Source organism: Ptychodera flava, chromosome 13 (genome assembly GCF_041260155.1).
Source record: "Ptychodera flava strain L36383 chromosome 13, AS_Pfla_20210202, whole genome shotgun sequence".
Classification (NCBI taxonomy): domain Eukaryota; kingdom Metazoa; phylum Hemichordata; class Enteropneusta; family Ptychoderidae; genus Ptychodera; species Ptychodera flava.
The window spans coordinates 19,784,499-19,808,031 of NC_091940.1; the positions used below are offsets into that span (position 1 = coordinate 19,784,499).

At 37.6% G+C, this 23,533-nt stretch overlaps 1 protein-coding gene across 1 annotated transcript; it reads left to right on the forward strand.

Moving 5' to 3' along the window:
- Position 1: 1 nt before the first annotated feature.
- Positions 2 to 22,455, forward strand: LOC139147749 (targeting protein for Xklp2 homolog). Its single transcript, XM_070718945.1, is given in 16 exon segments — positions 2 to 253; positions 3,712 to 3,873; positions 6,864 to 6,980; positions 7,750 to 7,866; positions 8,382 to 8,496; positions 9,056 to 9,313; positions 9,878 to 10,181; positions 11,525 to 11,699; positions 12,102 to 12,246; positions 12,997 to 13,213; positions 13,856 to 13,957; positions 14,591 to 14,767; positions 17,178 to 17,267; positions 17,270 to 17,323; positions 18,115 to 18,229; positions 19,329 to 22,455. Coding segments are annotated over 16 exon segments (2,541 nt in total). The 5' UTR covers positions 2 to 153; the 3' UTR covers positions 19,622 to 22,455.
- Positions 22,456 to 23,533: the final 1,078 nt, after the last annotated feature.

Below are 23,533 nucleotides of genomic sequence, written 5' to 3' on the forward strand. Positions count from 1 at the left end.
TCTGATTGGTTAACAGTGGTAAAGAGCCAAAATTGAACAGAACGGTCAGCCCTCGGACAACCAGCAAAATAGTGTAACGTACGATTTATCGCCGAAATAATATCTAAACGATTTTGTATTTTCTTTTGAATCAAGGTTATCGTTGTGTCGACCATGACTAGTACGGATGAGGGTGTTTGGGAGTACAATGCTCCCCAGTTCATAGATTTTTCGGAGCCTGTTGCCGACGACGCCACGGCTGATAAGTATTTCGGTAAGTTTACAGATGAAGTATTCCTTCTCTCCTCTCTTGCACGAGCACGTCGTGTCAATGAATGTTTGTAGGGCTTGTGTAAATGTAGAAGTTTCTGCACAACATAATCGACCTCGCACATATATTCAGGTAGTGAATAATCGTTAGATTATAATCCAAGTAGATATGTTATTGTCTCGTGTAGTCGCAACACATAATGAATACGGAACGTCATTGGTCCGTTTCTCCCCAACGCGGCCGAGGGGCAGCGTCCAAAAATTGGCAAAATTACACAACAATGTGACGTATTACATGTTATTATTAAACGATAATGGCATAAAGATATCAACAGAATGGAAAGAAAATAAGTTAATTACATTTGTAGCGGCCCCCTCCTTCACGGAAGATCGTTGTAAAATGCCCTTGGATTTGAAATGAATTCATTGACCTGAGCATTATGATTATGAACAGTCGATTGTGGTTAGGGGAGAACCATTTGATTTCTGGGGGGGGGGTATGGAGGAAGAGGGTATGGGAGCAAATTTTTTTTTCCTGTCAGAGTGACAGCAATTTTTTTTTTCTACTGTCAGACCTGCATCAATTTTTTTTTTTCCAAATGGAGTAGCAGTGCAAATTTTTTTTTTATTGGTCATCAAGTTTGTAATGCGTTGTATATAAGGGACCCGTCATTATTTACGGCCTGAAACTCAGAAATTTCAAGCGACCCCCCGCCCTTCGCCAACCATGATGAATTTGAGTAACCTCCCTCTCTAACTCTGAAATTTTGACCATCCCCCACTTAGAAAAGTTAAATACCAATACATGTAATTGTAAAATTCACAAAATACAGCAACAGTAAAGACCTATCAAATCCTGATGTACCCTGCTAGACTATCATCAGTTATCTCATGATGGTTCAACAAAGGTGAACACATCAAAATGAAATTCAAAGTCACAATAAAATAAAGATATAAAAGATCACGCAGTATCTAATCATATAGTATATTGTTTAATTTGGATGGATATTATGACAGTGTTTTCACTAGGATATCTGACCGGGCAGAATTTGAAAGTACAGGGGAGAACATGAGAGAGGCTTAGGGGGAAAGTGTCACAGGGGCTTTCCCCTATCTTGCATGGAAATGTTTAAGATATTGATGTGTGCAATGGTGCAGTCTGGTGCAATCTGAGAGTTTTTTTAATTTGTTTACTAAGTGAAACTGTTAGAATACCCTAAGGGGAGAGCACACACGAGAGGGGGGTTCCCCCTCTCGTATTGGAAATTTTGAGAAATTGATGTGTTTAATGGTGCAATCTGAGAGGAGTTTCAGTTTATTTTGCACTCGGTAAAACTGTTTGAAAATGACATTGAACACTGATATTTTTTACATTTTTTTGCATGATCAGTTTTTGAGTCACAATATTCAACAACCAAACAATGACAATACAATTTGTGAAAAACAGTTCTGTTTGCCAGAGACTGAAGACAAATGAATATACAGGAACGTAAAATCTGTGACCTTCTTGTGTCATTTCTCCAGCTGCCAGCTTCTAATGAAAAGCCTGAATATGGTATGTTTGCGATCCGGTGTTTGTGGTCAGAAAAACAAGGCTCACACATTGTATTTCATTATATTTGTTGTTCCTCAATTTTTCATTGTCAAGGTACATCTTTCTAACAAATTTATATCAAGAAAATAATATATTGGTTTTAATACTAGTTTATTGACTCCTGTCTTGTGTTTTAAATTTTCACAATTTACAGAAGTCAAATAGTCCCCTTTAGATAGTGCTTATGCCATTGAGATATTGCAACAGAAATCCTGCAATATGATTTCTTGGGTCAGAAAAGGGAAGGAAAACATTGAGTGTACTGAGGTGTAAAGTAGACCTATGTAGTGCATGTTTATATCATAAGTGCTGGGGAAAGAAACATAAGAATTGCTTGTGGTAAAAACATTTGCGCCGCCTATGGCGGCGCGCCGGCAAAGAATACATGAGAATAAGTCTCCAAATTTTGCTTATTTCTGGTGCATTGTGACAATTTTTTTTTTCTCTTCTGTCTGTTATGACAATTTTTTTTTTCTCAGGCCATGACAGGATCAATTTTTTTTTTCTTCTCTCTCACCTGGTGACAAATTTTTTTTTCTCAAAATCCTCCATATCCCCCCCCCAGAAATATGGTTCTCGCCTTAGGTTCGCCGTTTACCTACGCACAAGCGACTTTTATTAGGAAGTTGTGAAGGAGACTCAACAGCTTAAACTTCAACATTTTTCGCCGTTTACCTACGCACAAGCGACTTTTATTAGGAAGTTGTGAAGGAGACTCAACAGCTTAAACTTCAACATTTAGTATGAATAATTTTCTTCTTTTTTTTAGAAGGGATTGAATACGAATTCTAACACTGAGCAAATGCATAGCAAGAGCTTGCTGCAGTACAGCATAGAGGTAACTCCATGCCATGGGTACAGTAGCTCGATGTTTTGCGCGGGGATTGTGGGTTGGGTTTTGCCGTCCCAACAACCCCAGGCAAACCCTTGAGCTACTATACTGCAGCAAAGAGGGGACAAGCTGAACAAGGGGGTAGTCACACATGGAAAGATAGATCATGGGGGTAAAAAGCCTCTATGGATAGATTAACCCTACACCTGCCAGACAGTATGGTAACTGGTCGTTTCAGCACCAAGTGGTTTCGGCCTCGCAATTTCCGTCCCAAAGTCATTTCGGCACCGCAACCCAAGACGTTTCGGCATCCCTGTTTTGATTTGTTTTCAAACTATTTAGTAATTGACTGACCAGTCATATTCGTAAGCGTGACCTTTGCGTTCTGACCAGTACTTTTCTGTGCATTTGTGCGACATTTGCCGTGCTGTTTTGGCACGGCTTTCAAACATTTGCCGTGTCGGCGGCTATTGCTATCGATAAACTTGTGTCACAGATTTAAAAACAATATGAAGTTTTTTTCTTACGGTCTCTTACTATGTTCACACGAAGTGAAGCATGATGTACATGTATGTTATTTGACACTTACTTTTTTAGTGCTTTTATTTGCAACATTACGCTCCAGCACTAGTTCTCTCAGATAGCCCTGAGCAGTGCCGAAATGTCTTGGGTCGCGGTGCCGAAACGACTTGGGGCCTGTAATCGGGAGGCCGAAACGTCTTGGGCTGAAACGTCTAGAAACCGACAGTATCACCTGAGCATAAAATCGTACTCGTATGTATTTCCATGTATTTCCACCCTCTTTACTAGGTCCGTCATAGCAATTTTAGTCTCTAAAAATTATGTTTACAGTATTAACTTTGTCAGGGGGTCTTCAATTGTTCAATTTCAATTTGTACACAGTCCCTCTAATTTGTTATTGTGTACTGTAAACATGGTATTTACATTCTAAAGCTAGATATGACAGGCCTACAACCAGAGCATTCTCATCAGTTGACCTGTCTTTGACATGTATATTTTCCATTTTAATACACAGACTTCGACCATGAGAATGGAGTTCCTGTTAGATTTTCAGTACCCGCTGGTAGTGAAGTAGGGAACATGAACAATCTTGATATCTCTTCCATGACAAATAACACTGCAAAAGATACTGCCAAAAGACAAACTCTAAGAAGAGAATCTTACAATATTGTGAAAGGTATGTTTTGTGGTCTTTACAAATTCAATATTGTCAATGAATCAATCAATCAAGCACAAACGTTTTTCAGCCTCGACCTCTTTCATTGTACTGAAGGTCATACCATGGAGGTAGCTCAGATATGTGTGCTTCCTCAATGGTCATATACATAAAATATCGTCTTGAAGAGGGGTTGGTGTTCAGGATTTGCTAATACAGAACTTACTCCAGTGAATGTTTGCATCTACAGTGATTTAAGGATGATAAATACCTTTTAGACACTTTCAGATTTTTATTTTTTTCTCAATTGAACACGTCCCAAACCCCAATAAAGTATACATTTTCTGAAAGCCCTGATATAGAGCTATCCGACCAAGCACAGTGCACGGTCATTATTTGCATAAGAGTCACGTGACAAGCGTTTTGCTGAACCTTCCGAAAACCGGTTTTTCCGGCCTTATGCGAACACGCTGCAAGATTTCCAGTTGGAATTTCTTCATTGACAAGCCTTGACAATATCCTTCAAAACCGTGTCTGCGATTTTTTCTCGGAGGCTCCATTCAAATTATATGGCGTGATAATTAAAATTCCTTGAAAAGCACCTTCGTCAAACACCTTTAAGAGCGCATTAAAAAATAACAAAGGCATATAAAGGAAATCCCAGACACGAATTTTGAGTTCATTATGTTTCCAAAGGACGGTGTGAATTTCAAGCAGCTAGTGTTTGTGAGCGCGAATTGACGAGGTGCCAAAGAAGGGTACTTCATTCACACATTGAATTCGAGAAAAACGCAAAAAACATGTTTTGATACTTCTACTCTACGGCATTTGATAATTAGACGTGCACGAGCCTCAACACGGGCATAATTTGTTACCAAGTGATGATGTCGGCGGGAATGACAGTTGTTCAGAGAAAAAGTCCCAGGAAAATAAAATAAATCGCGGAAAACTACCAATTTTTGGAACCCTGCGTGTCGACACATCGCCACAGCGAATGGCTTCAGTGGGAAAAACAATGACGTCAGCAGTCATTACTGATAGCGGGCGTGTCCTAAATTCATATGCAGATAAGCTTGTTTGCGTTCCCCAGATAACACTCCCCTCACACGCTATATAGACATTGCAGAACCGTAGACTTGATAGCGTACTATCGCACTAATTGCAAAGTTAATTCTAGGACGCGCCATTGCCCAATAAAATATCGAATGGCCCTCATTTCTACGTTTGACGCGCCACTAAGGGCGCAACATTATATGAATGGGTCGATCACGCAGAGTTCATGTAGTTCATACATTCGCGTAGCTCCCCGAAGGTCATTACCTCAGTCATAGTGTGACATGTAAAACGATTTAGTTACCTATCAACCTTTGCAATTAAATACCCACTACAGTATATATGGTGGAAGCTGGGTAGAAAGGACTGATGTAGGGGCAATGGTGTTTTGGAGCCGTACGCATGTGGCATGGCCGATGAATATAAAACAACGGCACTGGCCGCTGCGTAAAGGTGGAAAGCTAGTCGACACTCGGATTCTTAACGCCGGTATAGTTGATGAACCCAGGATGATCGGGCAGTCCCTTAAATTGAAGCGTTTGCAACGTCTACCGTCCATACAAACGAACGTTGAACACTGCAAGGAAAATATCCATGATCGTTTTGAAGAGCAACACATTTTAGGTCGGACACATCTCGTTTTCCAGAGTAGCCAGGTCTTTGCATAGAACAACACGGCTGTGTAAAACCCATTGGCCAGAACCAATGATCGTAAATTTGATAATACATACGAGTTATGTTAAAAGTTGATGTATCGATCACTTTATTTAGGTCGTACGGTTACAGTCTCGTGCTATATCAGTGTATGAGTAGCCTAATTGTCGATGCGTGCAAATCGAGGGCCACTCTCGGAGAAATCCTACCGGTGCGCTAAGCTTTGATCATGATCGTTTCCACAGTCAAAATCACAGTCCTTAGCAATTTGTACAGTAGTTCAAGTCCGACATCATCACATAAGTCACGTAAACAATTGAATCAAACCAACGGGTTTGCTGTTGCCATTATTGGGCCTGTTGCGTACGTACAAGGAAAAACTTTGCAGTAGGCTTGGTTGGTTAGGGGGGCCCGATCTCCAGTATTCTCCTTTTCTTGACTTGATAGACTATTGTATTTTCTACAGAAAATTCAAGGTTTTTACATGTGTGATGATGGCCCCCGATTTTCTAAAATGGCCCCCTTGGGACAGGAGTTGGGGCTAACAGTGGCCCGTTGTTTTTAAATCCTAGAATGAACACTGTGTAATTGTTTATCTAACATTGCAAAAAAGACGTCAACCAACGTAAAGCGGCGCGTGCAGGCTCCGACCAACCCTAAGCAAAGAGTGATAAAACGTCGCACTGCTAAGAAATCGTCGTTGACACGATGTCTTGACCACACCAAGAAAAATGACTTGCTCTCTGGTGTAGACTATGTCTGGAACTGTACGAATACTTGTTTATTGGACTAGGCTTCGACAAACATTTAATTACGGTTTATTGTTCACAGGCGGAAGTAATCCTGGTGTTTGGAGAAGTCACAGCACGTCATTATGTAAATTAGCTAGTGCAACGCAACGTTGTGTCACTCAAGATGGATTATGGAAATAGCTATGCAAATGTGTCCACAATGTTTACAAAAGCTCCCCGATTTAACCGGGATAGCCACGTGCATTTGTTTTGATTTTTAAAAATCGTTAATTACACGGAAACCATTCCTTGTCTTGAACTGGCGACACATCTCAATTCTGGGTCCTACTTCAAGGCGTATTCTCAGAGAATTTTGAAAATTTGACAGAAAAATGAACGATTTGGTATTTATCATCCTTAATATTTGCAAAGACTTTGGTATGTGTACTGGGTAGGAGGAAAACAGTTTTGGATCCAATATACGGGTACAGTTTCTTTGTTCCCTAGGATGTTCAGTGCATCAGTATCCAAAAGAGAATTAACTCATAACATAACTTATATACTTGGTGACAGATGAAAGATCGGGTCAATCCTCCTGTGAAGACAATGTCACAGACTCTGAGACTCACACTGAAAAGAAAGCAGACGATGAAGATGAGCAAGTGAGTGAAGAGAAAGAAACCACACAAGGTACGAGCAATACTCACTGGTATAAGCACTACTTATTCTGAAAAACTCTGGTTGAAGGATATAACATTTGAGATGAGACCTGTGATTATTACTTTATTACGTCAGAAATCCACTCTCAAGTGGAAATTGACGATACATAATTCAAGTGTCTGAGATGAGGTCACACAATGATGTTACCATTGGGCAGTAGTACACGCCTAGTTTTATTCCAGTTGAGAGTCAAACTTCTATGAGATGTCAGTCACAGGCTTTCTGATATCTGCATGGCTTCTCATTTGCTTCTTTTGGGGTTTGTCTCAGTCCAGAACCACTCATGTTTTTCCAAGACTGGTGAACTTGAGGTCACTACAAATTAAATCAATCACACTCCAGCAATTTATTATTTGTGGAACGTACAAGTTTCCTTCTTTTTCCTGATTTCAGACTACACATTATCACACAAAATCTGTTTGTTGGCACTTTTAGAATTTAAATATTTATGATTTTCATTCGCTCTTGCCCTTATTTGTGTTTTGGATTTGCTCTTTCAGAATTTTATGTTCAGTGTTTTACTAATATTTGAGAACATAAATAAATAGTTTAGGAACACTGACCATTTCTTTTGTTCTGTGGAATGATTGCCCAGAGAGGGGAATTTCATAACATAACTTATGAACTCCTTGTAAAATGTGCTATAAACATAGGGTATCAAACAAGAATATAGTTTACAAGCATGCGACTTTGAACTTCAAAAGGAAAGAAATTTAGTCACAAATCTGTTTGATGACAGGTCAAAAATCAGGTCAAACCTCTTGCAAAGAAATTGTCACAGACTCAGAGACTCACAAAGCAAAGAAGGAGGATGAAGAAGATAAACCAGTAAATGAAGAAAAAGAAATCACACAAGGTATGTGCAACAGAGACCGGTGTAAGGACTTATTCTAAAAAAAATTCTGGTTGAAGATGTATATTTTGACATGTGACCCATGATTATAATTTAATCACGTCAGAAATCCACCTTTGAGTGGAGTTGATGTAATTTAATTCAAGTGTCTGAGATGAGGTCATAAATGTTACCAATAAGTAAACCTTTTTTTTTTTCCAGTTGAAAATCAAAATTCTATCTGATGTATATCACACTTATCTTGAGCTTCTCATTTGCTTCAGTGGTTTGTGTACGTCATAAAACATCAATATTTTCTCCAAGACTGGGGAGTTTTGATATAAAACAGAAACTAGCCTAGAAAAGCAGGGAATACTGGTACTGTTGGAATAAAACATGTCATACACTGTTAATTAGTTCATCAGCAACATTGCATTTTAAACTCTGAATCCAATATCACAAAGTTTCACCACATGTGTCACTGATTTTAAATGCACCCTGGTTATTCCCCCCCCCCCCCAAAAAAAAAAAAAAAAAAGAAAAAAATACAGAGGAAAGAGTACCAAAGAACATAGCCACATCTCTTGAAGCCTGGAGAAGTAAGACCAAAAATTCCAACACAACTGTTGACACAGGAAAAAAGAAGGTTCTGAGGTTAGTACTGTAGTTTATCTACCATGCAACAGTTTGAAGCAATCTCCCTTTATCTACCATGGAACAGTTTGAAGCAATCTCCCTTTATCTACCATGCAGCAGTTTGAAGCAATCTCTGATACTCACATGATCTGAAAGAGCATTATGATTGTGAACCATTGTCACAAATTTCTCAAATCAAATTCCACTGTGTGTGATGTAGCAAATAAAAATGTTCCTATTCCGGAATGATATTAGCCAGCTTTCTGCCGATAGTGCTGTTGGTTGTGTATCACTTTTATTTCGATTACATCAGGTTTTTGTAGCATGCAAAATAGTTAAACAGTTTAATTTGCTATGGTAAAAATTTCTCAAAATACTGGGTTAAGAAATCGAGCAATAAATAAAATTGACTAAAAACCAAATTTGGCGATATGATGACATTACTTAACATATAATAAATAATTGAAAAATGCCTTCTTGTTCATGAAAGCTGATGTTACAATTTTGTCAATTACTATTTATTTATTTCCTAACTTTGTTACTTAGTTCTTTTTTTTTTTGGAAATCTTGCATTCAGGAGGAAAGCAAGACAGCAGCACATTGACAATTCAGAAAAGAAGGTAGCAGTAACCACCCAGATAGTGCAAGGCATTCGTAACACTAGGCGCTCACCTGTTGTGAAAAGCAATGCAAATAAACCAACGCATCCGCGTGCAACCAGGTCACTGGATGGCCCTCTCTCAAAGAAACCCAAGACAGGAAATGAGAACAAGTCACTGGCCTCGGAACAGAAGAAACCGAAACTTACAATGCCTTCCACCCCTACAACTTTAAAGTGAGTAAAATGGTTTCTTCCTCAACACGTAGGTAGTAAATCATATTGAGTGGTTTCCTCTATATTACCATCAACCATTTTAATCAACCAAGGAAGTGTTTTTTTCACAAAGTCTTTCACTTCCTGTAAATGTGTTACACATGATTCTTTGAAAGTTTTCTGTCAGTTACGATGGATTTCTGGACATTGGGCATCTGAACAACTGATGAAATCCATTCGATATCCAGAAATGCTGCATATTTGCAAATGTAATGGATTCTCTGAGTGTCAAAAAACATTTTGATACAGTGAGTTTAAAAATGGTTTTGTTCTGTCTTGTCAAAATACAGAATTCTTGCTATCTGAATTCATATTTGGTGTAATCAATAATTGATCAAGGAATGATGTATAAACACACTTATTCTGTGATATAACCTGTCAATATGTCTTTCAAAGTAATTGTTACCATTTGTTACAGCAATGTAAAGAAATGCCAATGAGAAATCTTTCTAGGTTTGGCAAAAGGGGTGTCTCGTAAGCCTTCTCTTCAACTTGTATATTTTTGCTTCGTACACATACTTGCAGACGCAATTTTAGCAAACCAGGTGCACAGTCAGTGAAATCATCAGAGGAACTAGAACTTGAGAAGATAGCAGAGTTCCGACACAACCTAGCTGAGAAGCGGAAGCTGGCTGAAGAGTCCCTGAAGAAGTCACAAAGCAATGCTGGTCATCATCCTGTCCGACCAGTGAGCCACGTCACCCGTCCTGCAGGGTTTCATTTCGCTACGGACGACAGAATCAAAAGCCATGCAATGGAAACACGGAATGACGTCAAAGCCAAAAATTTTGTAGAGACCCTGCGGCATCACCCGCCATCTCCTGTAAGTGTAAGTTGAATGATTTATCAACAGGTTGTCCATGGTTGATAATGGTTAAAGTTCAATGGGGTTATCTTATTGTTCTCAAAACTTCATCTTTTTAATGTCCTACTACAGTCAAACCTGTCTATACTGAACCCTGTCTAAACTGGAAACCTGTCTGAACTGATCCCTTTTCCCACTCCCATTCCAAGAGAATTCTATGTTAAAAGGACCTCTATAAACTGAACACCTCTCCAAACCAAACAAATTGCTCAATCCCTGAATGGTTCAGTTTAGACAGATTTTACTGTAGTTCCATGACCAAGTAAGGGGTGAGCAAATCCAATCATCCAACGTCTAGGACCACCAATTTTTTACACATACATAATCTCATTTTTTTGCTTTTGGTGGTCCGATGGACTAGTGGATTACCGGTATGAGAAAAAAATAGTGACACTGAAATTGCAGAACCAGTGGATGTATTTTGATATTGGTCTATGGATCATCAGTTTCTTGATTTGTTCACCTCTGCTAGACTATGCCTTTCTTTTTAATAATGTGTGTAACACTTACTACTAAAGCTTTCTGTCTTTTTCAAACTAATACTACAAGTACCAACAGCAAGACACTGTACAAAAAACAGAGAACATGTATATTTTGTACCAAAATGAGACACAGAACTTATTTTGAAGGCATAAAATTTCAAACAGATCTTAAATGAAATGAATTAAAATGGGAATATGTCCAGAAGTGTGCTTGATCAATCTCAATGCTTCTCTAGAGAAAGACTTGAACTATTGCTCAAACTTTTTCAATAAATTTCCAACCACTGTCTTACCAAATCAAGAATTGAAATCAGGGGTCGCCTTGCAAAGTTTGGTACTAGAGGAACAAGTTATCTAACATTGACCAATGTTTAGAATTCAAAATGGCACCCATCCCTGTGTTAACTCGATAGGGAAAAATAAAATTTTCTATTTTCGAAACTCTAAGACGGTGACAATTTTTCTTGTTCCGAGAGTTTTAAAATGAGCCTGCACAAGTTGCTGATCAGAAAAGTATCAACAGAAAACTGAATTTTGTAAAATTTTGAGTCTGAATATCTCTCCCCAAAATGCATTCTACCCTATTCTAGTACCAAAGTGCTGAAATTTAAAGTTTTCTTTATTCTTGTCTTTCACCTTGTGCAATACTTACTACTTATACTGATGATATTCAACAACACATTTCCTGTACATTTTAAATGCACATTACTATTAAAATTATGGAATTGTAAGGGTTTTATATAAAAGGGCTCATCATCTGGGGCAAACCATAACCCTAAATGTGTTATACTAATAGTTCCTGTGGTTCAATTGTTCACTTTGTAGCATGATCCTAAGAAAGGACCAACTGTTGCCAAGCCATTCAATTTCACTGATTCACGCAAGAAGCGAAAGCACGACGAAACACAGGAGGAACCGGCGTACAAATCAATGGCTGTTTTAATCAACGAGTTTCAGAGCAGAACGCCAGACAGATTCCGCCTGAAGCCAAGAAGTAGAGGTGAGTTATTTTCCACTGCTGTAAATTTCAAATCTTTGGTCAGAGTGTCATGTTCTTGTCTACATAATTACAGAGTGATGTGATAATAGCAGCTGCTCATACAAGTGTACAAATCTATGTGTACAACAGTTATATTACACACTTATCCTATTGTGAATATACATTATTTCAGTTCAAGATTTGTTTCAAGAACAAAAAGAAAACTTAAGTACAGCAACGTTTTGCTGCAATGACCCTACATGCAGAAAGAATTAACCTAATGCAGTGTACAACTTTTATCAGAGTCAGTTGACCGGTCAACCAGAAGATGAATTGAGATCTTTAAATCATGTTGCCTGTTGCTTTTTTCTGCATCATGAGATAAAAACGAAAGGTTTGATCACACTTTCATTTATGTTTCAGGGAATACGCCACAGAAGAGTGGCAAAGCCACGCAGAAACTAACCATCGCCAAGACACCGTCGTTTGAGACAAGAAACAGGAAGAGAGCTGTTACCGCAATCAGTGCGGCTGAAAGAGAAGAGATGGAAGTCCAGGAAATGAAAAAGTAGGTTGAACGCAAAAATGATAATCAGGGTTTTTAGTCAGTTGTTGCTGTATCACCAAACTGTAAGTTTTAAACTTTTTTCAGAGATTTGGTGCTAGAGAAACAAAGTGCCTGAAATTTACTCATATTTGAACTTCAAAATGAGTACCATCTCTGTGTTGGTTTTATAAGGAAAATTGGAAAATCAAATTTTTGATTTTTTAGCAAGACAATGAAAACTTCAAGCCTCAAAATGAATCCACATAAGCAGTGTCCCAGCCAAGTATTGTAAAAATTTAAGCGTGCATCCACAGCCGAAGCGCACTTATGCTTGGTGTGTAGTACATGTTATGATGTAACTCGAGTATCGTGTCACTCTTCCATGGTTTCCATCAGTATATTGATTGCGGTCACAATACTGGGTGTCAGTGATATCAGTATACCATAGTTCCATAATTATATATCTGTACTCTCCAACTTTTCAAAAACACAAGTAATTGTCTGTCATAAACGTGTCAATCTTTCTCTGAAATTCTTCCTCACAATTCTGACTCATTTTCTCATCAATCATACTAGTCAATCTACCTTTTGAGTAATCATGTAAATGAGTTGAAATAGTTTCTTTACTTTGTCGTTCTCCTTGGGAAGAATTACACTACACTTGATTGAGTTTCATTGTTTGCTGTTTCTTTCCCACATGTAAATTTACTGCAATGAGTATCTTGTGCTAGGTTGACTTGAATGATGTAACTTTGCATTTCTCTTTCCCAGCTACAAGTTCAAGGCAAACCCCATCAACCCCAAGGTTTTTTCAGACAAGGCCACCGGGCTCAAGAAGGTTGCCAAGAAGCCGTGCACAGAAGCTGTTGGTTTTGACCTTGAAACAGACCATAGAACTCAGATCAGAGAAGCCAGCAAGCAGAAGAAGGAAGAGAAGTATGAATTCCATGCAAAACCTGTTCCCACTCAAATACTAGAAAAACCTTTGGTAAGTCCGATTTATACATACCAGACAAAAAAGCATCTAATGTTAAAAGAGTTCCGGTTTTCAGCTGAAATCTCTGAAAGTGGACAGCACTTTTCTCAAGATTGGCCAGATGGCTGTGAAAAGGGCATAACGGTCTGAAATGGTGACATACACAAAATAATTTCCTTGATTGTAAATTGAACTTTCATTTTAGTACATCCACTTACAATGGCTGCAATTAATTGTATTTCCCAGCAAAGTCGTAGTGATTATGAATATTGATAATGCCATATTGTTGTGTTACATAGTATTGGTATAATGCACTTTGATGATACTATCTGTGACGTACCCAGATTCTGCATCATATTACAGTTAACTCAATAACAGTGTAAGATCAACGAGATCTCATATGAGCAAGGGTGTGACTTTATAGGATGTCACTAACTACATACTGATAATATGAAAAGAGTTGAAAGAGGGGAAAAGGAAACAACACAATCAGATTTTACTGAGTATAGCTGAGTGATGAAGAAAATCAATCTATATTTATTGCAACCCACTAAGAACTCTTTCCATCTCACATAAATTTATATAGCCATTGTAACATGTCGTCATATTTTTCTGTGGGTATTGATAACATTAACACACCATTATGTTTCTCAGGGTCTTGGTGAGAAGAAACTGCTGCCCATCACACAACCTAAATCACCAGCATTTGCCTTGAAAAACAGAGTGAGGTTACAGAAAGAAGAGGATTCCATATTGGTAAGTTCTAGCATTGGATAGATAACCTTTGGAGAATTCAAAATGTCACACTCACAGTTCATTTTCATGGAAAAGGGAAAGTTGTGCCCTGGTCGATAAATTTTTTAGGGGGGGGCAGTATAACTCTAGCATTGATACAATCTTTCAAGTTTCCTCTTAAGACTGCTATCAAAACATGATCATTAAATTGCACTGATGTCCACAGAGATCAAAACCACAAGATGTTATCGGCTGATCTGTTGGGCATTATACTGCCAAATCACATATAATGTTACCAAAGGAGAATGACAGACAATATTTTGACTTTCAGAAGGACTGATATCACCAGAAAGAACAAAAAATTCACTGGTTACAATTCTTGGGTCACTATCACCTATACAGACCCTTTTGCTTGCTGTTTTCAGTCTGTGTTTAGGATCTGTTGTTTTCTGAACAGTTTCTGCCTTTTGAGTAACTTTTGGGACTTACCAGTACTTAAGCTAAAAACATGCAATTTGTGCAATAGCACAGTTGAGAAAAAACACTGACTGTATGCTCAGTCCCTTTGATTGAGAAGTTTTAATTCTAGACATGTTTTTGGTGACTGTCAGACTCAAGATTTCATGCAGTGATTTTTACCCCTTGAACACATAGGAAGAAGAAGTCAAACCCAAATTTGCCAGACCAGCCCCACAGCCGGGTATACCGTTTGCACCAAAGCTGAGTCACAAGACGACAGAGATACAGCCATTCTCCTTTGAAGAGAGAGATAAGGACAGGCTGGCAAAGAAAGAAGAGAAAATAAAACAAGTATTTGATGAAGAAGAGAAGGTAATAAGTAAACCTTTGCAATTTCAATTTATGTTAAGGTAGAACGCACCTTGGGGGACAGGTATTCAGACTCTCAAACTTTTACAATTCTTTTCTTATATACCACTTGTGGGGGTTTGTTTTAAAGCTCTTGGTGTAAGAGAACTTTTCACCAGCTTATTTTTTCGAAAATCGAAAATTATATTTTTCTACATAGAGTGATGGTGGCAGTTTTGAATTTTAAATATCATTAATTATTGGATAATTTGTTTCCCTAGTACCAAAATTTGCACAGTGACCCCCGAGTTCTGTTCTTGATTTGGTAAGAGAAATACTGAAAGTTTCATTAAGGAAAGTTTGAGCAAATGTTTAAGCCTTTCACTGTTTCTCACACGAGTGCTTGCAGGGCTCCCACTGAGTCACCAAAATGATTAGCCAACTCATTAGCCAAATCAAAAATCTTTTAGCCATTTTGAGTAACTTTTAGCCAGTTTATGATCTCAAGTGTGGCAATAGCTTTCTCGTCATTCAGGAGTCCCTAATTTTACAAATCAAGATGTTTTGTATGAAGTTCATAATGGTTTTTACATTAAAGAAATATGTGTTTAGTTTTTGCATTTATAATCTGTGTTTTTATGACATTTCAGGGATAGAAATCCTTTTTCATTTTTGATGGTAAACTTTAAACACCAGAAATAAAATTAGGTAGCAATTGAATTCTAAAAATATGGTAGCAATGTTAAGTGTATATTACAAGAGGTACAGATTGAATATTTCTGCCACATTCAGTTAGTATTCACAGTATGATAGCTTGTCATAAGTTACAGGCTTCTCATGTGGCAAATTTATGCAGTCTTTCATAACCTAAATGTTTGAGCCACACAAGTAAAACAATTTTCCATGCAGAAGACAGCATTTATGGTATAGCACAATGGCAGTGTAGATACGATTATTGTGGTATTTAAGGTCCCGGTTTTACTTGTACGTCATACCGTAGTTGTGATCAAGCAGGCTGAAATAGCATCTTGAGTATAAGTACTTTTCTTGTGACAAAAAGGGCTGGGCCAAACAAAACTCTTGTAAAACAAGACACAACGATATATGTTCATTTAAATTACTCACTGTTTGAGGGCATTCAGTGTTTTAATGATTATGATAACATTTTAGCCCAGATATATTTTCATTTGATATTTTGATATCATCAAGAAATGTCTGGTGATGTTCACTTCGAGATCATTAAACTGGTGGAATCTACAAAAATATTAAAATCATTCAGAATCACATAATTTCTTGTATAAGTTATAGCAGTTTGAAAGTAGGCCGAATGGGAGTCAGTCAAGCTGAATGCCATTCAAATTGGAAGGCAGCAAAATTACCTTTCACCTATTGGACCACCCTAGGTGGTTTCTTGTGAACCATAATTGTGTAATTAGGGGGTCTTCATGCATGACATCACATGATAAGATGACCCAGACTTGACCTTTCAGAAAACCTCAGTTTTACTCCTTTTCCTTAGTATTATGGCTCCGTTTGTGAAAGTTTCCTTTGAAATTATGGTTTTTACTATCAAACTGAGTAGTCGCAGGCCAAATTTTGATACAGCAAAGTAGGTAAAACTTTTGATAGACTCAAGGACGACCAAGGACTCACAGAGGCAAAGTAGGCCTCAGTGTATTCATAGACATTACGTTCATGATGTATTGTAGTATCGAACAGCAACAGTGTTTGTTTTACGTACCAGGGAATTTGGAACTGTGTAGAAAGGATGTTAAACTGTTTCAATACATTGCAACTTTGTAAGAAGGAGGGTAAACTGTTTCAACATTTTATTGTTTGGCTGTAGTTTTCTGTTGAGGAGGTCTAAGAATTTAATAGCCACTACATTAGCCAAACAGAAATTTTTGTAGCCATTGTTAACTTTCTTTCGCATTTGGCTAATTGGCAAATAGGCTGGCTTGTTGATATTGATCACTGTATTGAGTCCTTTGTACTCCTTTGAGAGTTGCTTCTAGCTAACTTATTCAGGGTTCTCTCCATAGGGAGATTTTTAGCGGTAGGCCACCCCTCTGTTTTTAGAGCAATCTATTCATATGTTGATATGAAAATTATTCTTATTCCAAGGGCTTCAAAATGAGTTCCCGCAATGGGTAGACCAAAAAGTATTGTAAAACTAAGAATCCAAATATCTATCCCCAGGCGCATTCTACCTTCACCTATCAATGATAAAGTTGAATTGGAGTCAATTATATTTCAAAAGCAAATTTTCAGTCTTCAGATGGAATTTCTTTGCAATAATTTATGAGTCAATGTCTTGCAAATATTTACGCTGTCGTGTAACATCGGTGTCTTAGTTTCCCTTTACCTGTAAACCTCCATGTTCTCAACACAGGCGACTCAAGAAGCCATACATTCTTTCAATGATTCATTTCAGGCACGGCAGTTCAAGGCCCAGTCTCTGCCAAGTCCATCTATCCAGGGTTTACCGGAGAAGAAACCCAAACAGCCTACCAAACCTGACCGTTCAATCTCCTTGTGGAAGAAAAGGGAGCCAAGGCAGCTGATGAATGGAGAAAAAAGGTTAGTCTTCTTTCCTTTACTTTGAATATCTCAGGGTCCTTTGTAGACCCCGCAAGTTTTTCTCAGAATTATAAACATGTTTACCTTTCCTTATCAATCCTGACCTTCTCTCTGACCATAACAACTTAAAGTAGCATTTTCTGAATGCACCTAGTTTGAAATATTTACTGGCAAATGTGGCAAAGTATTTTGAGTTCCATGACCTTGTCCCTACAGAATGTAACATGTGTGCAGTAAAAATTGCTCATTTTTATGTCAGGATTTTACAGGAGTTATTGATTACCAGATGTCTCAGGAAATTTTGATGTTTGGAAACCTAGCTTGTACATTCCCGCCGTCCTATCCGCTCCCCCAGACACACAAGCCCCCCGGTCCAGAAAGGAAAACTCAAACAAACAACCACCCCAAAACAGCAGTCTTAATGACTTGAATATTGCAAATAGTGATGTTCTTTATCTTCTTCTTCTGGTTGATACTGAAAATGATAGTGTTACATATTGACAAGGCATTTTTCGGACAAGAAAAGATTATAAGTTTCTACACAAAAGAAGGGCTCAATTAGCACTAAAATAAAAAAGCTAAAGAACTGTTTTAACAAATGATATCTGTGCAATAGTACTGTTTTGACCATGGTGCAAAATGTTGACACAATTTTCATCTTTAAAGATTCATTGTCATGTATCATTGCATGTTAATTTTCTTCATATTTTACATGTGGATTACCGTCACCCACGGGTATAATTTTGCATCACAAGCCATTCATTGCCGTTATTTTATTTTCTTCCCTCCAGATTGAGGATGAACTGAAAAATCAGCGCGCCAAGGCTAGTGCATTTAAGGCACAGCCCACCACGGTACTCTATTCTGAACCATTTGTGCCAGAAAAGACACACAAACCATTAACAGGTAGGTCTTTGTCCAACCACATGATTTTCATGTCTTTGCCCTTCTGGTTTTTAGTACTAGTAATGAAACAAAATATACAGCTGTACCCCAGTGTAAAGATCTTTTCAAGCAGCCCTTTGATAGTCAGTATGGAGTTTCTACAACACAAGCAGTCAATGTTTTTCAGTGTATTAAGCTTTCAATTTGACATGGATGATGATTTTCATCAGAATGACAAAAAAGAAATGAAATATTTATAATTGACCACTATATTGTGTGATCAACTGATTGTAGATCCGATAAGCAATGAACATTTATAGACGTCATAATCTACAAATAAACAGTGATGGGGGTCTTGAAATACCCCATATTTACAATTGGATGATCACAACATCTCGTGGCCAAATATAAATATTTGATATCTTTTTTGTCATTCTGATGAAGATTGTTGTCCATGACAGATTGAAAACTCAATGTGCTGAAAAACATTGACTGCTTGTGTCTCAGAAAGTCCGTACTGACAGTTAATCTGCCAAGCTGATGGGTATCTTTGGACAGCCCTGTGATATTTGAAACTTTCAAAGCATGTGATCTATCTGCAAAGCACTTCTCCATGCAGGATTGTTCTTTGTTGGACAGATATTTGGACCGGATCTTTATCATTGAAATCCAAAGAGGAGACAGCCAATTTCACAAGCAGCTGACGGAGTCAACTCTCTTCTCAAAAACATTTATGAGAATTCATTGCATTTTAAAAACATGCCATATATTTTATTTTGTCAGAGCTTATTTTATGATGATATTTTCACAGACAGATGTTAGGCATGTCCAATTGCACTACCATGCATAATTGCCTTAACTTATGCAGCAGTAATATATGGCAAACTTGTTAACATGGGCAGAAAATTTATGTCCATACTGCCTTGGATAAGATGAAGCAGTCACAGGAGGTTTAACATGGTATATACCAATCCCTTGGCATGCCAGGAACAATTTTAAATTTTGCAACCCAACAAATGCCTCAATTGCAAGTTTGAAATGTCAACTTGAAAGCAAAAGTGAAAGTTGTACAAAACATGAAAATTTACAGCACTACCTTGATTTTTTTCTCTCTGAATAGAAATTGAAGATTTTCAGCTGAACACAGACAAGAGATCCCAGCAGAGAGAGCAGTTTGAACAATACAAGAAACACAAAGAGCAGGAACTGGAAGCTGAGAAGGTCAGGCGCCAGAAGGAGGAAACAGAAATGGAGGCTGACGCCATCGCCAAGCTCCGAGCAGAGATGGTCCACAAAAGTAATCCCATCAAACATTTCAAACCTGTGGAAGTTATGCCAAGTACAAAACCGCTCACAGACGCTGCCTCCCCACAATTTCGTACAAGTCAGAGATTGAGAAACAAGCGATTGTAACACCTGACTTATTGTCATGACAATGTTTTACCAGGTTAATGGGTTTCTCTATTTCCATGTGTCTGTGCTCGAAATGTGTCATGCCTGATGAATTTGAATGCATGTTCAAGCTTATTTTATGAAACTTTACAATTCCAAAATTTAATATTTTTTTTTGTGCATTTTGTAAATAATCTTTTCATACATATGATTTGTTTATCATTACATTTTACAAACGCAATGAAACCTGACTATATTGGACCTTGCAGGTATAGCAAGTATCCTTAATCAGAGAGGTGTTCTTAAAGTGGCATTGTCCTTTTAGAAAATCTTTTAAACATGTTACTTTAATTCTAACAGTCGATATTTAACCCTGCACTTAGGCGCCGATCTTGCAAATTTGATAAAAATATGTTATGTTTGTGAGTCTAAGGCATGTGTGGTGTACTTGGATGTGCCTTGTTGCTCTGTGTGGATATAATAATGCCTCTCTCACGCCAAACTCATACACTTCAACACACACTAGGGATGAATTCACTCAAAAATTGGACATTGTAGTAAGGCGCTTAATTCTGGCAGTTGCATCATTTCCCTCCAATTCACAAGATCCACCTATAATTTCAGGGTCAAATATGGAGTGTTCACATCAAAATAAGATGTATAAACAGTGTTACGAAATGATGATGCCACTTTCATATATGGCAGGTAGGATTGCTTTAGATACATCTGTGATAGATAGGTGTGCAGATCAGAGAGGTGTTTGTTAGGGCAGGTTTTACTGTATTTCTTTACAAAATATATTATAGAAGTACTGTTACTTTCTTCACTCAAATCTTTCCTATCACCTTGAAACCAGATTCCTTTTACCCATTTGTGTATCTATATCTACCAACCTGAGTATGTGAGTTGATGTACTTTCTAATCGAAACTTAAGGTAGTATGTGCCTCAAAAGTAAAAGACTTAAACATTTCGCTAAACTTCCTTAAGGAATCTTTCAACCATACTCATACCAAATCAAGAATAAAAGTCCAGGGTCACCATGCAAATTTTGGTATTAGAGAAACAAGTTACCTAACTGTTAACAATATTTGAAATTCAAAATGGCTGCCATCCCTGTGAGGCTGTGTTAACTCAACAGGGAAAAATTAAATTATCTGTTGTCACAAAACTAAAGATGGTTGAAGAGCTTCAAAATGAGCCCCCTAAAGCATTAGACCAGAGAAGTATTGTAAGAATTTGAGAGTACACATATCTGTCCCTGAGGCACACTCTATCTTTCCATTCAGACTTCATTATATTGAACACAAGTGTAGCTTGAGATATAATACATTTTAGTGTAGATTGAATGAGATATACTTTGTAGTGTAGATTGAGATATACATGTAGTGTATGTTGTTTGCAATGTATTGGTAGCTGTTTCAAGACTGTCCACTGATGAATGAATGCAATTATGTACATATTTTGTAGCTGTTATAGCTACGTATTAGTTCTACAGCTAATGGGGCACCGTTGATGATTTGAAGTACTTGTGTCTTTAATTCTGTTGCTTACATACATACCACTGCCCATTTTCAATGTCAAAAATATTGCCTTTAGTGAGTCCAGTTACTTAATTTAGCTCACTGCCATTTAAAGGTCTCCAATTCTCGTAATAATTATTTCACACAATACAATATGTATTTTTTGCATCAAAAGATAACATGCAGATTACAGTGCCTTTGATAGGTCTGTAGAATATTAGGAAAAAACCTACCTGGCAATGTTGTGTTGTCATGGAGAGTCAAGAAGGTAGAGGATGTACACACACACACACACACACATAAGTCACATGTTGGTTGTGGCTGTACATGTGTGTTTGACCCAATTGTATATACTTTTAATCAGTGACAGTTACAGTAAGCACTGCCATGTGTGTACATGTGTTTGAATCACATTGACTGCCACGACTGCCATTTATTTTTATAAGAATTTTCATATCAGCAAGTGAAATTTGAAAAAAAGCTTTGTTTGTGACATTTTATACCTTGATACAACTTCGGAGATGGAAATATAATTTGAATAGCTTGTCTATCTAGTAATTATGTAGATGTACCCCCAGCTGATTATTACATGTTTAAAGTAAAAACAATTTAGACCAAAAGTAGACAAGTGTGTTATACAGATATCACAACCCCAATGGTAGTTTTATGAATCAGCCTTTGTATTCTTAGTGTCGTCTTGTGGCACACATAGAATTGGCCATAGTAGTACCCTTTCTTACATTGTATTTTGATAAACATAAAAACAAGGATTCTGTCATTCACATTTGTAGTTTCACCCTACTTGTACATCCTGTATGCCTGGCGTAGATCAACACATGTGGAACCATTTGAGTTCCTATGATGGTACTGTACAGTAACTTGTTGACTTCATCATGAAGCGTACGCCTCTGCGGTGCTTGCATATGGTAATGACCAAACTATCACACCGCAGTGGTTTACAGAAATTGCAGTTCTGTCAGAACGCCTATCATATTGGCCAATTTCACTTCATTAGTCACATACACAATAGAAGTAATGCAATTGTCATTTAGAGCTACATTTTAGAAAGTGACCAGTCCTGGTTCTAATCTAAATGTACCAAAGCCAAAAAGTCAAAAAGTCAAATTTAACCCTTTCACCCCCTCCCAATAAATGGGTGCACCCACCCCTATTATTAGAGGGTGAAGTGTGATAATACATGAACAATCTTTTTACAAAAATGTCTTTGCACACAAGCTGAATGAATATAATAAATTCTTATCTGACCTTGACTTGTGAATATTTTTGCATCGTGTTCTTTATTGTATTTTGAAATAAATGTCTTATAGTAAAAAGTGTTGTCTGTTTTGCATGTTTGGCAATTTGTACCAAAGCATTGGACAAATGTAGGACAAAAAACTGGGTAGCCTATACTTAGAATTTATGACAGGCTAGCCCAGGATATTTGCTTTTTCGTAAGTTTGTGTGGAGACTATAGCTGTGGATAAACTATTAGGTATTGCAGGTGGGATGGGAGGATTTTCAGAAATAAACTTGTCACCGGCCAAATGTGAAAAAATATTTGTCTTTGCTGTACAGCAAAAAAAGATTTCTTCCAGGAGGCTTCCAAAAATATGCTATGATGTTTTCGGCCAACTTTGGCTGACTGATATAGCTTCAGTATTCTCTAGAGCAGATTGTAGCAAGTGCATTTTGTCCTCTAAAGTTGCAGTTTCCAATTTTGCATTACAGAAGTTCTGTTTGACTGTGAAATACTAGTATCCATTCACTTGTGGTCTAGAAAGCTGATATGTGGATAGTAGTATCTATGGTGTAAGTGAATTATAGTAAGTCGTGCACTTTTGAGGCACATACTAACATACATAGAATCTTCCCTCGTCTACTGTCTGTGCTTGAACTTTCCCTAAGGAAGCTATCTTTTGTAATCAAGTATAAAAATTGGTGTAACAGAATTTATTTACCTTAAATCTATTTATTTGAAGTTAAAAATGGCCACCGTCCTTGTGCTAACCACATAGGAATAAATTACATTTTTGATTTGTAACAAAACTATGGTGCTCAAAATTCAAAGCTTCCCAGTGGTAGATTGAAAAAGAATGGTAAAAATTTAGAGTCCTAATATCTGTCTTTGTGGTGCATTTTACCTTAAATGTTGAAAAGCTAAATTGTGGTGATTGTGTTAGTTGAATCATTTTTGCTCAAAAACAAATTAGCTTTGCCTTATAGTTAATGTTAACGTTTGGAACACTTGGACAACAAAAACTAACATCAGGCGTGCCAAAAAAAAGTCAGTGCTGTTGGACCCTTTTCCTCATGTCCCTCAGCTACGAGATGGCAATTTGGGGGAGGGGAGGGCATTGTCACACCACCTCCATATATAGAGGCAGATGAGGCTAAGAACGAGCATATTAT